This window comes from Microplitis demolitor, chromosome 5 (genome assembly GCF_026212275.2).
Source record: "Microplitis demolitor isolate Queensland-Clemson2020A chromosome 5, iyMicDemo2.1a, whole genome shotgun sequence".
NCBI classification, from domain to species: domain Eukaryota; kingdom Metazoa; phylum Arthropoda; class Insecta; order Hymenoptera; family Braconidae; genus Microplitis; species Microplitis demolitor.
The window spans coordinates 20,800,394-20,816,617 of NC_068549.1; the positions used below are offsets into that span (position 1 = coordinate 20,800,394).

A 16,224-nucleotide genomic window follows, 5' to 3' on the forward strand; every position below is an offset into this window, starting at 1 on the left:
TAGCGATTATCATTTTTATTGTTGTTTTTATTATATTGAATGATACATATATACATATATATAAATATTTAATTAACTATATCTATTTGAAGATGCGAGCATTCGGTAGCTGGTGTCAGATAAAAATATAAATTTTTTTGATGTAGGGCAGTTTATTTACGTAACAACAATCAGTTCAATTTATAAGTTAATTATCGAAAATTTTAAATAATAAATGTATGTTTAAAGTTAAATTTAAAACACTGAGTTTTGTATATTCATGCTCTGATAAATTTATTATTTGAATAGACATCCCTGCAACTACTTTTTAAAAATATTCATTAAATTGTCAAATTACTATAATTTTGTAAAATAATTAGTGCTACCGAGGAGTTTTAATTAGTTATTAATTATTAAAACAAGTATGGTATCGAAATTAATTTTAAATATTTATCAGCGTGTTGTAAATTGGCGGCAACGCAGCATTCAAAAAATAAATTCCCCGTTACGGTTTTTTCAAATATCCCACTGTCGTATTGAACTTATAGCTCACATATATGCATATATATATATATATATATATCAATTTTATACCCAAGTATTTAGAGATATTAATCATTTGTTTTATATACTTTTTTGTTGAAACTAAAATTCCTACTAATAAATTTTTAGTATATTTTATTGTGTAAATGCGAATGAAAAGAATTGTTTTAGTCTGGAGTGTGTCGAGAAGAATTAACGACACTGAGAGAATAAAAGCATAAAAATATGAAATAAAATTGACAATGAATATTCCGAGGCGTCAACTGAATCCGGGACTACAAGAGATTTTTTAATTCCCGCTCATTCCATATCCTTCGCTTTATTATTATTATTTTTTATCTCGTGTTAATCGTATATTTTTCAACCTTTCAACAAGTTCTGCCAGGGCACTGTCATCGTCCCGAGAGGCTACTCGCTGTTCGAGTTTCGAGCACGTGAAAAATGAATTCGCTTCAACAGCGTATCGAAATAATTTTTCGGACGAGTCACTCATGTAGAAATTTTTTAATTTTTTTTTTTTGTTTGTTATTAACTTGAGTGCCAGCACTCTTTGTTCTTCATAGAGAGTGACAAGTGTCAAGTTATTTTTTATTTTTTACATTTCCTTTTTTTTTTATATAAAAAAATATAATTAGTGCTGACAAAAATAAAAATAAATCTTTTAAATTTTCTGGTCATATTTTAAAAAATTTAATATTAAAAATTTTTTTTTATTGATTAGAGAACATTTTTTAGGGAATTCCAAAAATTTTATCGGGTTTTTCATATCTTTTACCGTCGATATATTAAAATAAAATAACAAGGGATAATTTGACTACTAGTAAAAAAATGAGTATGTTAATTTTTTTTTAAATATTCGATTAATGCAGCCACAAAAATCGATAAGATTTAGTCGAGAAGATAAATTTAGTTTTTTTTATGATTGAATTTAAAAGAGTGGGAAAAAAAATTTTAAATACGATCGGCATAGAAACGACTCGCTCGCGACAGGATAGAATATTTATAAAATTCAAAAATTAAAATCTATAAAAATAAAAAGTATTCAAAAATTTAAATCCCATGTAATCGAGGACCCTGACTATTTTTTTTACAGTCAATAAGTAAATGATTGGACTAAAAATTTAATTTAAAACTTATTAAATAAATTAACTGATTATACTCGGGCGCAGTGACTGCGGGTTGCTACTAATGAATAAATTAATTAGTTTAATTAAATAGCGATGTGATAAAACATTAAATATCGATGCTCACAGTTTTTCGCCCGATCTATGATACTTTGATTCAATTATTTACTTTGAATAAAAAATCTATAAAAATCTAACGAGCAATTTTAGTCTTGAGCCTTTTCTTCCGCTCCTTTAAAACAAAAAAAAATAAAAAATAAATTCACCCTATCAGTTCTCCAGTCAATTGGCAGTGAAGAATTGCTCGGAGGTACACTGAGAGTAGGGTATCCGAAAAACCATAACTATCACTATATATATAAATATATATGTATATATAATAGTAGCGAAAATTTTTTCGTCCACAGATTAATGATTCGGCAAAAATTCAAATTTAAATCTGACTAAATAAATTTACCGATCAGACTCAGACACCGTTACTGCAGATGGATATCAATAAGTAAACCAATTAGTTAACTTAAATAGCGATTAAATAAATTTTTACCAGTAAACAAGTATTTTAAAAGTGATAAATGTTAAATGTCGGAATAAGTTACGCTGAGTAATAATTTTTGGCAAACTGCCGAGTGTTACTGAGTGAAATGTGACCGGTAAACCGCGAAAGAGTAGATACTAGTAGAGTAGTAAAGTTAAGTCTAGTAAAGTAATATGTAATAGGTACAAGTTCTATGGGCGCTCAGACCGTGCAATAAAAGTACGAGAACAACAATGAATATAAAACAATAAAAAATGTCAAAAAAATTGCGAAAAGAATGGACTCATTAATTTATGTTTTAATTTATAAAAGCGAGAATTAAGAATGGCAAGATGACGGAAGTGGTTTTCAGTAGAACACTTTTTCATGAAACCTTTTTACCCTTTGTCAACCACCTCTACTCCATTATATATATTTTTATTTCATATATATATATATATATATATTTTTTTTTTTTATCTAGCTCAGTTTAGTTTTCTCTCTTTGCTATTTTTCTCCAAGACTTTTCACGAACGTTTTTTTTTTTTTTTTTTTTTATATTTTTAGTCGCTCTCTTTTTGAACCTTTTGTCACTGTCCTTCCATTTGGTGCTTTACACCCTCGACCATTTGCAAGAACACTCTTGACAACTCGTAACTCGTCAATCTTCTACTGCTCACAGGTTCACTTAACTTAACTTCATTTCATTGGCTTTTTTACTTTTTCCAGCCTTTTTTATCTCTCACTTACACTTGATTTACATTGTTAAATCATTTTTCACTGGATTTTTTAAAATTACATTCATTTATTTTATTTTATCTCGCTACTGTTACCTTTTTTATTCTGTCGCGATAAATTTAATTATGTGATCAAGTATTATAGTTAATTTATTTAAAAGCTTTTTGCTACATTTTTTATTACAGTGACAGTGATAAGAGAACTGTACAAAGATAAAAAAAAGTACCGAAATAATTATTTTAATCTCCTGGGGTAAAATGGGTCGTACGAAAATTTTATTACACTTTCGGGTCAAGTGAACTAGTCACGAATTTCATTAACTTGTAGAAAAAAAATTAACTACAAAAAAAACTCATTAAATTTATAAAATTGTGACAGTGGGGTAAAGTGGGTAAGTAGAAGTTCCAATTTGGGGAGGTAAGAATAATTTAAAATTTTTATCAGTGTGATAGCAAGGGATAGAACAAGACCGTGTCAGACGATGTCCTGTCCAAGCTGATAGCGAGGGCTGACGTCACCCGAAGTCTAAAATCGTAATTTATCCCATGCATTGATACGGGAATTTTAATGTCTGGAGCCAGAAACTGGATAATTTCTTACCGATAGCGCAGCAAAAAATCCTGTTTTTAAATATGCAGATTTTAGTAATTTAACAGAGCAAAAAATGGCATTTTATCACTCGGGTAAAAATATTTGGCTGAAAAAGGACCGAAAAGTTTGAATCTGCCCGAAATCATACAGAAAACATAAAATTTTATTAGAAAAGGCTAAAAGTTGGTCGAAATCTCGCTTAAGTTGTAGAATTTCATAAGAAGCGGTCGAAAGTTGACCGGAAACACGTCGAAATTTTATTATTTTTAATGAAAAAGCCGAAAATTGGCCAGTAATTGAGCCTATTATCGGTTTTTAGGTCTAATAATCAATCAATTTTTGGCTTAGTTAATTTTCAGCCTGTGTTCACTACCTAGGCTATTTTCGGCTGAGAAAAAATTTTTATCATTATTTTAGCTTGAAATTTTTTTTATTGCAACTCATATTATTTTCTAATTTTCCGAACACAACTGACAGTTTGCTTGATAATTAGAATGTCACAATTATTTAGAAGTTTACAATAAACAAATGAAATTCTGACCAGTATGAAATCAACTCAGAAACTAATTAAGGGTAGAAACTATTGAGTTTCTTCCCTAGGGAAGAAATTTATCAGTTTCTGTCTGCTAAATCGCATTAGTCTGAAATTTTCTTGTTTAGAGTGGGAAAACAGCCATTGAAACTCCGAGTTTCAATCCGGGAGATAAAAAAAAGTCATTAAACCCTAGGATGAAATGAAATTTGAAAAGAAAAAATAGTAATTAAAAATTTTAATAAAATCATTTTGACTTACATTATAAATAATAACAATAGAGCAAAAATTTCTATATTAATGAAACTTTTCTACGAGTATGCGAGATAAAAATTAACACGATTAGCAAAAGTTTAAATACCGCACATCGCACGCGAATCGTCGAACCATTACACACTATTTATACCTATCTATTCATCTACTTATCTCTATTCTCCTCTCTCTCTATTTTTCACGTTGATTTCCCTCATACGGGCTCTCTCTTTCAATCCCAGCATCAACTTTTTCAGAAAGCTTAATTGGTTCGCGTCAATTAGCGAGCTAGCTCGTTAGCGGTAAACGCCGGACGTCATGGTTTTAGAGTGATTTTACGCTACTGCCACTGCTGCTGTACTCAAGTAGATGCCAGGACAAATTACCTATCATATACCTGATATTTTAGGTACATATATACATATTTTTTTTGTAAATGTTTATATACAGTCTGTTGAAAAATTTGGGGTAAGTTGGACACATCCAATAGTACGATCGTTTTAAAATTTTGAATTCTGTGGTAATAAATTTAAAAATAAATATTTAATTCATAGCTGATATTTTGAAAATTTTTGAAAAACAAAAAAAATTTCCAAGTTCATTTTACCCGCGTCAACTTTTTTGCTGATTTGCAATAAAGTAATTTGGATAGTGAACACAAAAAAATTTTTTACACGGTTGCAATATTTGGGCTGATCGACTTACCCCGTATTTTTTTTTTAATTCTAGATGAACTTTTATAAAAAAAATTTGTTTTGCTAAAAAATGGTGTCTGATTTTGTCTTACTTTCCGTTCAATAATTTTGGGAAATTTTATATTCGATTGTTAGTATAAATTAATTCTATTGACAAGCGTGTAAGATAGCCATGAAATTTAGTAACCCAAAGGCTGAGTATGTACGCATCATAATGGAAGGCAGACAGGATTGTGGCAGGTCCGGGAGGAGAGAAATTACAACAACGGAATTCCTTACGTGACGTACGTAACTCAACTCTATTCTGTGCCCAACGTATATATATGTGTGTGTGTATGTATATCAACATATAATGGAGAGCTGATATGATATGACGAGATGTTGAAAGTACATCATTTCTCATCTCCCATCTCGCATGTCCATCATATATATATACATCCACATATATATTAGCTAATGTATTTTCATATATTTAACTTTACTTAAAATTTGACATACATTTTTTTAATCTTATTTATTCTGTAAATTTATCAATTCAAGCAAATTTTTTTTTTTTTTTTTATCAAAAACGTAAAATGAAGAGCAAATTAATATTTTTTTTTATAGAATTTAAAAATCTACAATAAATTTTTCAATAATTTATCTGATACTTTGAGTCGTAATTTATCATAATTACATGGCACAAAATTTTTAAATTTCCCGGTAAAAATATTTAGACGAAAGGGAGTAAAATTAGGCCAAGGTTATAGAATTTTGTATAAAAATGCCGAAAATTTTCCAAAAACATGCAGAAATTTTAGTATTCTTCACAAATAGAGCAGAAATTTGCCAACAATAGTCGGCCTATTTCTGGCAGTAGTATTTGTCAAATAAAATGATAGAATTTGAAAAATTTCAAGCAACTTAATATAGGACAGAAAGTTTTTGACCATTTTCAGACCTAGTCGGCCAAATTTCGACCTAGATAATTTTCAGTCTTACATTCGGGCCTTTTTTCGGCCAAGTAAAAATTTTATTATTTTTATTCGGCTTGAATTTTTTTTACTGGGTATTTGAATTAAATGACGTAATTTCGGTAAAGTATTCAAAGCTCTAGAGCTTTGAATATTAATGTCAAGTAAAAAACCATCAGAATCTTTTCTATAGTAATTTTAAAGAGGTAAAAAAATATTTACGTAGCATTTTTCATATTTTAAGTATTGAAGCTTCTTTAACTTTTAAATTCAAATAAACAGAATGCTGAATTTACGAGTTGCCATCGATTTTGTACACTTACTATGCATTAAATTTTTTTTTTTACTTTATAATAAGATGTTGGAGCAAGGAAATGATAGAAATAGTAGTAATAATAAAAATAGTAGTTGGAGTAGTAGTACAAAAAAAGTTATATAACAAGAAGCTACACTTGTTGCGGATGTACTATCGGGAATATACCTGGATAACAAGAATGATATAATAGAGTAAAGACCGACGTACTTGGAATCCTACAATCCTCAGGATACCGAAGAAACACGATGAGAGGATATAGAAATGTACACTACAGAATATCTATATATATATATATATATATATATATATATATATATATATATATATATATATATATATATATATAACTTATCCATAAATATATACTTATATAGTCAAAAGAGATTAAGGTCAGAGGGTCGTCGTGCCATGACCTCTTTACGCCCTTGTATACATCTATTAATGCGACTCATATAATCCAAATATTACCACTTGCACTGAATATTTAGTCGAGTTAAGTTAAAAATAAATAAGGGAATACGCTTCTGCAAATACTATTTTATTTATGTCTTCACTCTACTCAGTTCATAATCTCACTTTATTTAAATAAAATATATTTTATTTAGAAAAAAGATGTCACTCTGATATGGTGGGGGTGGGAGGGTACAACTGGGACTCTAAGGAAAATTTACTATTTTTAAAATCCTCGTATGCTAAATTTTTTACGTCATATGTACTAGTATACCTGAACATGATATGAAAAGGTATCAATTGCTGGAAATTTTTTTTTTTTTAATGAAAATTTTTCCGGCCGAAAAAAGGTCAATTAGTGAACACGAGAGTGAAAATTAACTGGGCTGAAAAATTGCGGATAATTAGGCCTAAAAAAAAAATCGAAAATAGGCCGACATGATTTTCGGCCTGTTTATTAAGAATATTAGAATTTCGGTAAATTTTCGACCTTTTTCAATAAAATTCTACGGCTACAGCAAGATTTCGGCTAAATTTAGGACTCTTTGTTTAAAATTCTATGCCTTCACCGCAATTTCGGCCGAATTCTGCTTTTTCGGAGAATTTTCAGTCCCATATTTTTACGCGGGTTAATTTTTGATCTTTATAAGCAAATAAATTTTAATTTCCACTGGTATACAATTCCACCACCCAACTAATTTTTAATTCCCATAAAAATGTTATCTATTGAAATTTTGGATTATAATGAAAAATTTCTTCCATTGAAAAATATTGAAGTAGTGAATAATAAATGACTATATTCAATTTTTGAACCCTTCACTATTTTTTATCAGCCCTCTCGTTTCCAAAATAAATAATTTTTGATAAATTAATAAAAGAAATGAAAGATTTTAAACTGAACTAAATTTCAGATGATTTTTCAATTCATACCATATTCAAATTATTTCAAATTTATGACAATGATGATAATTAATATTATTATTTTACCTTTACCACTTAAATGAAGTAAATACAAGCTTAAATCTCGCGAGGCAATAAAAAAGTGCTCTCAACCCATATATATATATATATACATACATATGCATATACATATACATATATATACATATCATACCACCGTAATTCCGGTTTTTAAGTACCCACTACCTTTTTCAACTCTTCGCCACCAATAGCAATATCCACAGCCTGTAAGTACATTAAAAAAAAAAAAAAAAAAAAAAAAAAAAATCCAAATGAACATAATATAAAAAAGTAAATAAAGAAATGCCACTGGGATTAAGAGGTAAAAAAATAAAAATGAGAATCTTTAAAACAGTTTAAAAAAAAATTAAAGAAAGAAGAGGAAAAAAAATATATGAATACCACATAATATAAAACGTAGGAAAGTACTGTGCCAATTGGCTATTCTAAGATTAAGGAAGAAATAGGATCTTTTGATTAGAAGCTTGTTGAGAAAAGACAAAGTTCAAGTAACACAAAAAAAAGGAATTTAAATGAAATAAAATTTAAATATATATATATATAGATATAAATGAGTGTGCCTATAATGAAAACAGAAGGAATAAAACAGAGATTTGCATTTTGTGAAATTAGCATTTAAATTTGTCTGGTTCTCACTCTACTCTCTGTAAATTCAGTAGCATAGTTTTGGGATTTCTGCGTGCATGTAAAAGGAAATAAATGAAACCGGGATAAATAGTACTGCGATTAGAGATAATATTTAATGTATTCGTATATTTGTTTATTTGCGGTTTCAATTTATATAATAGCGGGCTTTAGTGTAATGGTATCTCGTATTCAGTACACAGTATGAATACTGCAGTTTCAAAGGACTTTTTTTAATTACAGGGTGTAAATTGGCAGTATAGTTTAATTTGTGTATAGATTAATTACTCCAAAGCTGGAATTAAAGACTTATAATTTGTAATTATAATTTTAATCGTTAGATTTTGGGTAGGAGGGGTATATTTGATAAATTTTCGGAGTCGAAATTAAACACTTTTTTATTTATTTGACTAAAATTTCATAATCGAGTATTTTTTGAACTTCATTAAATTAATTAATTAATTAATTAGGAATAAAAATAACCCAATAAATAATAAAAAGCTTTTTATTATTTATTGGGTTATTTTGAAAGTTTTCCGCGTAAAAATTTTCCGTAACTTTTCAGCCTTGCAAAGAAAATTTTTTTAATTAGTCTATACAAATATTGAGTGAGCAGAAGTAATAAATAATGGGGAATAAAGAGCAGGATATAAAAATAAAATAAAATAATATCGTAAAGAAAAGTGTGGACTTAAGAGTGGACTATGTATTTGAAGTTGCTACAGAAGCAAACTACACAAAAGTAAGGAAGGAGATTTAAATTTTCACAAGAATAAAAAACGCTCACTAGAAAAGTACAATAGAAGTGGAACAGAAAAAGCTGCGGCGAGATCGCGCACTGATGCGCTTAACTTAAGTAGATAAATACTACACACATATAAATATATATGTGTATATTCGATGAATGCTAGGATCACGAAAATTAGGCTCGCGAGTCTAGTGGATAAAGTGAACGTCATATTAAATTATATAGAAAGATAATATGTATTGTGCGCTACAAAACAAAAGGATATAATATACATATTATCAAACGTGATACTTGAATCGTATGGAAATATATAATTTAACTCTTTTTTTTTATCACTAAAAATGGCTATATAAGGGGTAAACCGAAAAAAAATTCGTTGTAATCATGAACTTCTAAATTTGAGACTGAGTTTGTAGTTTTTGAAACTGAAAACATTCAAAACAAAAATTTTAACTGACGACTTTTTGGGTGCGTCTTTCCAAATTTTTTAACATAAATGATTCGACTTCAAAATTTTACTGGTAAGAAGAACATTAAAAGAAAAAAAAGACTCGAAAATTGATTATGAACTTTTTTTGATTCTTTATATGAATTTTTGAAGAACGGAGTCTGGAAATTGAAATTTGTTTTACTCTTGCATTTTTTTGGTTCCAAAATAATCAACTCAGTTAATGTCTCAAATTTTGAACTTATCTATTATGAGTTTTTTTGATTTTTGAAAAGAATTTTTGAAATCTGGGAATTGGAAGTTTTTTGACTTTTGAATTTTTTTCAAAGCTCCAAAAATGATCAACTCAGTTAATAATTGTCTCAAATTTTGAATTTGTCTGTTATGAACTTTTTTTGATTTTTGAAAAGAATTGTTGAGGCGCAATATCTGGGAATTTGAAGTTTTTTGACTTTTGAATTTTTTTTAAGCTCCAAAAATGATCAACTCAATTACTAACTGTCTCAAATTTTGAATTTGTCTGTTATGAACTTTTTTTGATTTTTTAAAAAAAATTTTTGAAGCGCAATATCTGGGAATTTGAAGTTTTTTGACTTTTGAATTTTTTTAAAGCTCCAAAAATGATCAACTCAGTTAATAATTGTCTCAAATTTTGAATTTGTCTGTTATGAACTTTTTTTGATTTTTTAAAAAAAAATTTTGAAGCGCAATATCTGGGAATTTGAAGTTTTTTGACTTTTGAATTTTTTTTAAGCTCCAAAAATGATCAATTCAATTAATAATTGTCTCAAATTTTGAATTTGTCTGTTATGAACTTTTTTTGATTTTTTAAAAAAAATTTTTGAAGCGCAATATCTGGGAATTTGAAGTTTTTTGACTTTTGAATTTTTTTAAAGCTTCAAAAATTATCAACTCAATTAATAATTGTCTCAAATTTTGAACTTTATTTTTATGAGCTTTTATAGATCACTTTCGGAACGATCTTTTTTTTTACACAGAAACGGCAAAAAATTTTGATTAAAATTTGAAATTTACAGGGAACAATTAAGTTACAAAATTTTCTGTAAAATTAAAAATAGACTAAAAATTTCGTATTTAAAAAATATTTATCAGTTTAAGAATTTTTTATTTAAATTATAAATAAGTAAATGAACGCAAGTAAGAAAAAGTAGTTCCATTCCTTTGAATATGAGCATCATAAAGAAAATGGGTAACGTTTCCTCTTAAAAATATTTACTAATTAAGTAAATTAAAGTTTATAGATCCGGTTCAATGATCACGCTTGTATAAATATATAATGTATCAGATAAATATAATTATAGAAATAAAAATAAAAATACCATCCAATAATAATCAAAAAATTCTACATTTATTTTTTTTATGTGATTTTAATTGTTTATAAATATTTATTTTCATTCCAACGTTGCAATTTTATTATATTGCAGGAATAAAAAAAAATAATTCAATTAGTAAAACATTCAAAGGGCTTTCAATAGATAAAAAAAAAATCTCGTGGTATCGAGATCACTCAATATTTTTATTTTTACCCAGCGAAATTTTATTTATAGATCGCAACCTCAAAAAAATAAATAATGATATTAAAAAAAAAAAAAAAAAAAATATGAAATAACAGGGATAATGGGAAAAAAAGCAAAGGGCTTTCACTTTTTGCTCGTTAAAGCATCGTTCAGTCTACCCGTAGGAATTTGACGTGGAAACAAGAATAAAAACTAAAGAAATATCTCGCTGAAGATATTTACAAGATAAACGAACCGAACAAACTTGTTTTCGGTTTCTGAGATTGCGGAGAATTGAGTGAGAATTATTATTACATTCACCTCATTTTTTATATTTCTTATTTTATTGTACCCTCCTCTTCATTCTCTCCCTACCCCAGCTCCTTCTCTTATTATTCTTCCTGTCTTCTGTATTTATTCATTCAATTCTCTAATTTCTTGTTGATAAAATTTGAATCTCTTCCGAATAAATAATTTTACCGTCTTTATTTACACAGTAATTAGTAATCAAAATAACAGTCAGTGCACTGTAAAAAGAGCGGTGTTAAAAATTTACTCAATTTAACACCGCGCGGTGTTAAAATGAAATAACACCGGCGTAGGTGGTGTTAAATCGCTGTAAAAAAAAAATCTACGTATAGAAATTAGAAAAAAAAAGTTTTAACACCACTTCCGGTGTTGAAATTTAACACCTACACCGTCTGGACTTACCCGGTTTTTTTTACAGTGTACAGACTTGCTGATGAGAATTTTTCTATGTCCGGGGCAACACTTGAGAGATTGTAATATTAATTATTTAAACTTGTCAGTGATTTAAATAAACAAATGACCGTTTTTTTTATTACTCGCCTTCAGACCCGCGACTTGCTGGTTAATATTATTAGTCTACGAGTTATGAGGGTTGTCGAGCAATGCAATGAATGCAGAAGCAGTTACAATATAATAAGAAATTGTCAAGGGAATCAGTCACACAAAGTATGCAGCCAACGTTATCCGATGGCTTTTGATCTACATCTAGATTACTAACATTCTCATACATATTCCAAAACTCGAAAATCTAACTATCTTATCTTATATTGTTATCCACCCTCCCTATTATACTCCTTCGTACTGAATTTACCCACTTATATATTTTAAATTTTTACCATATGATAAATTACATTTAATTACCTCTCATTTTTTAAGTTAAGTCTTTTATTATTTCATTTCAATTTGATTTTTTTTTTTTTTTATTGATTAGAGAACATTTTTTAGGGAATTCCAAAAATTTTATCGGGTTTTTCATATCTTTTACCGTCGATATATTAAAATAAAATAACAAGGGATAATTTGACTACTAGTAAAAAAATGAGTATGTTAATTTTTTTTTTTAAATATTCGATTAATGCAGCCACAAAAATCGATAAGATTTAGTCGAGAAGATAAATTTAGTTTTTTTTATGATTGAATTTAAAAGAGTTTGAAAAAACATTTTAAATACGATCGGCATAGAAAAGACTCGCTTGCGACAATATAGAATATTTATAAAATTCAAAAATTAAAATCTATAAAAATAAAAAGTATTCAAAAATTTAAATCCCATGTAATCGAGGACCCTGACTATTTTTTTTACAGTCAATAAGTAAATGATTGGACTAAAAATTTAATTTAAAACTTATTAAATAAATTAACTGATTATACTCGGGCGCAGTGACTGCGGGTTGCTACTAATGAATAAATTAATTAGTTTAATTAAATAGCGATGTGATAAAACATTAAATATCGATGCTCACAATTTTTCGCCCGATCTATGATACTTTGACTCAATTATTTACTTTGAATAAAAAATCTATAAAAATCTAACGAGCAATTTTAGTCTTGAGCCTTTTCTTCCGCTCCTTTAAAACAAAAAAAAATAAAAAATAAATTCACCCTATCAGTTCTCCAGTCAATTGGCAGTGAAGAATTGCTCGGAGGTACACTGAGAGTAGGGTATCCGAAAAACCATAACTATCACTATATATATAAATATATATGTATATATAAAGACGTATATATATACAGTAGCGGAGTACAACAGCAGACTAGTTCTATATATCTGTAGTATAGTACATACTAGATACTAGGGTATAATATGTATTGTATGCATGAGTATCGTAAGAAGAATACAGAGATGTGGATAAGAGGATGAGAAAAGTGACAAGGGTCCTTAGACACGGATGATAAATAAAGAACCTGACGATTTTTTTTACAAGCCCCTTTGGTGTATTCTGTCTTGTGTTTTGTTGGAGGTGAAAAAGCGAGAACGTGTGATATTTCAAGTGCCGAGCTCGAGATAAAGGAGGAAAATGGTTAAAAAAAATTACAATAAAAGTTGGAAGATATAATAAAGAAGGGAAGAATAAGGGAATGGGACTCATATATGGAGAAGACTTAGCTGCCCCCTTCCCTGGTCCCTTGCTGCTACTTCTATTACGCTATGTGACTCCTATTCAATCTCACTTCCGGTCAGCGCCAGAGCTCAACACCAGAGTTACGAGATAAGACTCGACTCTTTCGTGTCTAAGGGCCATATAATATCCGTTATACATGACCCTTTTAATAAATCATTATTATTTATTGCATATGTTATAAGTTATGTATTCATTCTATACTTTTCTGACTGTCGTTCATTTTAATCAGATATTCGATTAATTTTTTTTTTTATGTCTTCATAATTCCATTGAAGAAATAATTTTTTTTTTTTATTCAAGTAAGAATTGGGTAATTTTGATATGATCCAGAAGTTAACAGACAATTAAAAATTTTTGGATTTTTTTTTCAACAAATGAATTACAAAAAAATAAAAACTAAAAAAATGCACCTGTAAAAAATTAAAAAAACTGTAAGTGCAATTTTTTCAAATATATATATTTTTTTTTTTTTTTGATTTACAGCTTTAAGAAAAAATTCAAAAATTATTAGACCTCGGCTAACTTCAGTATCATAATTTTGATTCTGTCGATAATTAAAATTTTTAAATATATATAAGGGAATTTTTTGAAAAATAAAAAATGTATTTTTTTAAAAATTTTTTATTAGTGAAATTTAGTCGTTGGTTATAATTGTAATGCTGGAGCTTAATGAACAGAATGAAAAGGTTTTTTTTTTTTGGTAATTTAATAAAATATTAATGAAGCAATAAGAGCAGATGTGAACAATGTTGCTAATGTCAGTAATTGGCGCGTTATTAATCTAACAAATGACTAAAAGTTCAATTTAATAAAACAATTATCGAGCAACAGTAGTTCGGGATAAGAGTATATATCAAGCTTTAAATTAACTAATTGTCTTTAATTATGAATAATTGATTGGAATTTATAACAAAGATTTAAAAAAAAAATCTATTAAAGGAGTAGAGATACAAAGTTTTCAAATTAATTACGTATCAATACTGTCTGATGTCTTATCTCACTAAAATGACAGAAAATATTTATCTGTTAATTTGATTTCTTATTTTATTATGCAATTACTTTTGTTTGTTCCCAAAGCCAATGGACGTTTAAAAAAAAATTACTGGAATATCGGAATTAATTTATTTAATTTTCTGATACAGCTCATAATTTACTTAAAAATTACCGTAAAAAACGTACAGGATAAATTCGATTAGTGCCTGTTTGCTTCACAAGCCAATGGACGTTGGAGCAAAATTTGTAAAATTAATTTATATCAATTTTTCTGATAGCCGATACTTTATTATTCATAAATAATGTCTAAGACAATGATTAATACAAATTTAATCATTAATTTTAGTGTCCGAGTATTTGTTTGCTCCGCAAGCCGATGGCCACTGAAGCAAACAAATTTTCTAAAATTAATGAACATCAATTTCCTAGTGTCTGATGCTTTTTAAAAGAAATTTTAAATAACTAATCAAATTTTTGATATTTATTTGAGTATTCAAGAGCCTGTTTGCTCCAAGAGCCAATGGATACTGGAGCAAACAGGGTTTGTAAAATTAATCTGTGTCAATTTTACTGACCCGATGCCTCATAATTCACAAGTGACTAAAAAAAAATTTGTACAAATTTAATAATTAATTTTAGCGTTCAAGTGCCTGTTTGCTCCGTAAGCCATTGGACCCTGGAGAAAACAAAGTTCTTAAAATTAATTTAGATCAATTTTTCTGATACTCGAGGCCTTGTAATTCATAAAAAATGACTACAAAAGTGATTAAAAAAATTTAATCATCCAAGCGCCTGTTTGCTCCACAATCCGATGGATGCTGGAGCAAACAAAGGTATCAAAATTAATTTTTATACATTTTTCTAATATTCGATGCCTTGTAATTGATAACCAGTGACTAAAAAGATGATTAAAATAAATTTAATTATACAAGCGCCTGTTTGCTTCACAAGCCAATGGCCATTGCAGCAAACAAACTTCTTAAATTTGAAATTTAAAATAAAAATACCGAAAATTTGTATCTCCCACCTAAAAATAAATAAGTAAATAGACAATTACCTGCTTTACAAATATCCAGGTCGATATCACCAGATATATAATTCGAAAATTTATTATTCAACAGCTCGTCAATCGTAAACCGGTGTCTTTGTTTTAAATTTCTTTGTCTCAGCCCATCATAGCTATCATCTATTTCTGTCCGATTATCATTGCCCTTATCATTATCATTATTAGTATTATTATTTATATAAACACAATAACTCTCATTCACATAAAATAACGTAATAATAAATACCGAGCAAACTAAAAACGAGTGCATCCTCATCTCGTTTGCTTTATATTATTATTATTATAAGTATTATTAATATAATTAGACCCCACACTTGTCTCGCACTGACAATAGATCATAACAAAAAAATAATAAATACTTTTAAACTCTCCTAGCTTTTGTAACTATCACTTTTATTATTATTACTATTTTTTTTTTTTTATTAATTAATATTAACTTCAAAGTCTATATTATTATCATCACTCTCATTATTCATTACTCATATCATATAATTAATTATTTTATTATCATTATTTAACAGTCAGTCTTAAAGTTTTTTTAAAAATATTTTTAAACTTTAAAAAAAATTAAAAAAAAAATCCATGTTAATTTTAATAAATAAATATTAATTATAAAATTTTCATGGTTGTTATTAAATTCAAAAAAAAATTTTTTATCAAGTGACAGTTGGGTCAGAGTTCGAGGCAGTTGTGGATAACGTTTTTTTTTTTTTTTTTTATTTAAATTA

General features: G+C 27.8%; 1 protein-coding gene across 1 annotated transcript in view; it reads right to left on the reverse strand.

Annotated features, from left to right (window-relative positions):
* Positions 1-16,177, reverse strand: part of LOC103580210 (bone morphogenetic protein 1) — a 34,754-nt gene extending 18,577 nt beyond the window's left edge. Inside the window, exon 1 of the mRNA XM_014444667.2 lies at positions 15,488-16,177. Within this exon, the coding sequence (XP_014300153.1) occupies positions 15,488-15,752 (265 nt within the window). The 5' untranslated portion in view covers positions 15,753-16,177. The remainder of the gene's footprint in view (positions 1-15,487) is intronic.
* Positions 16,178-16,224: the final 47 nt, after the last annotated feature.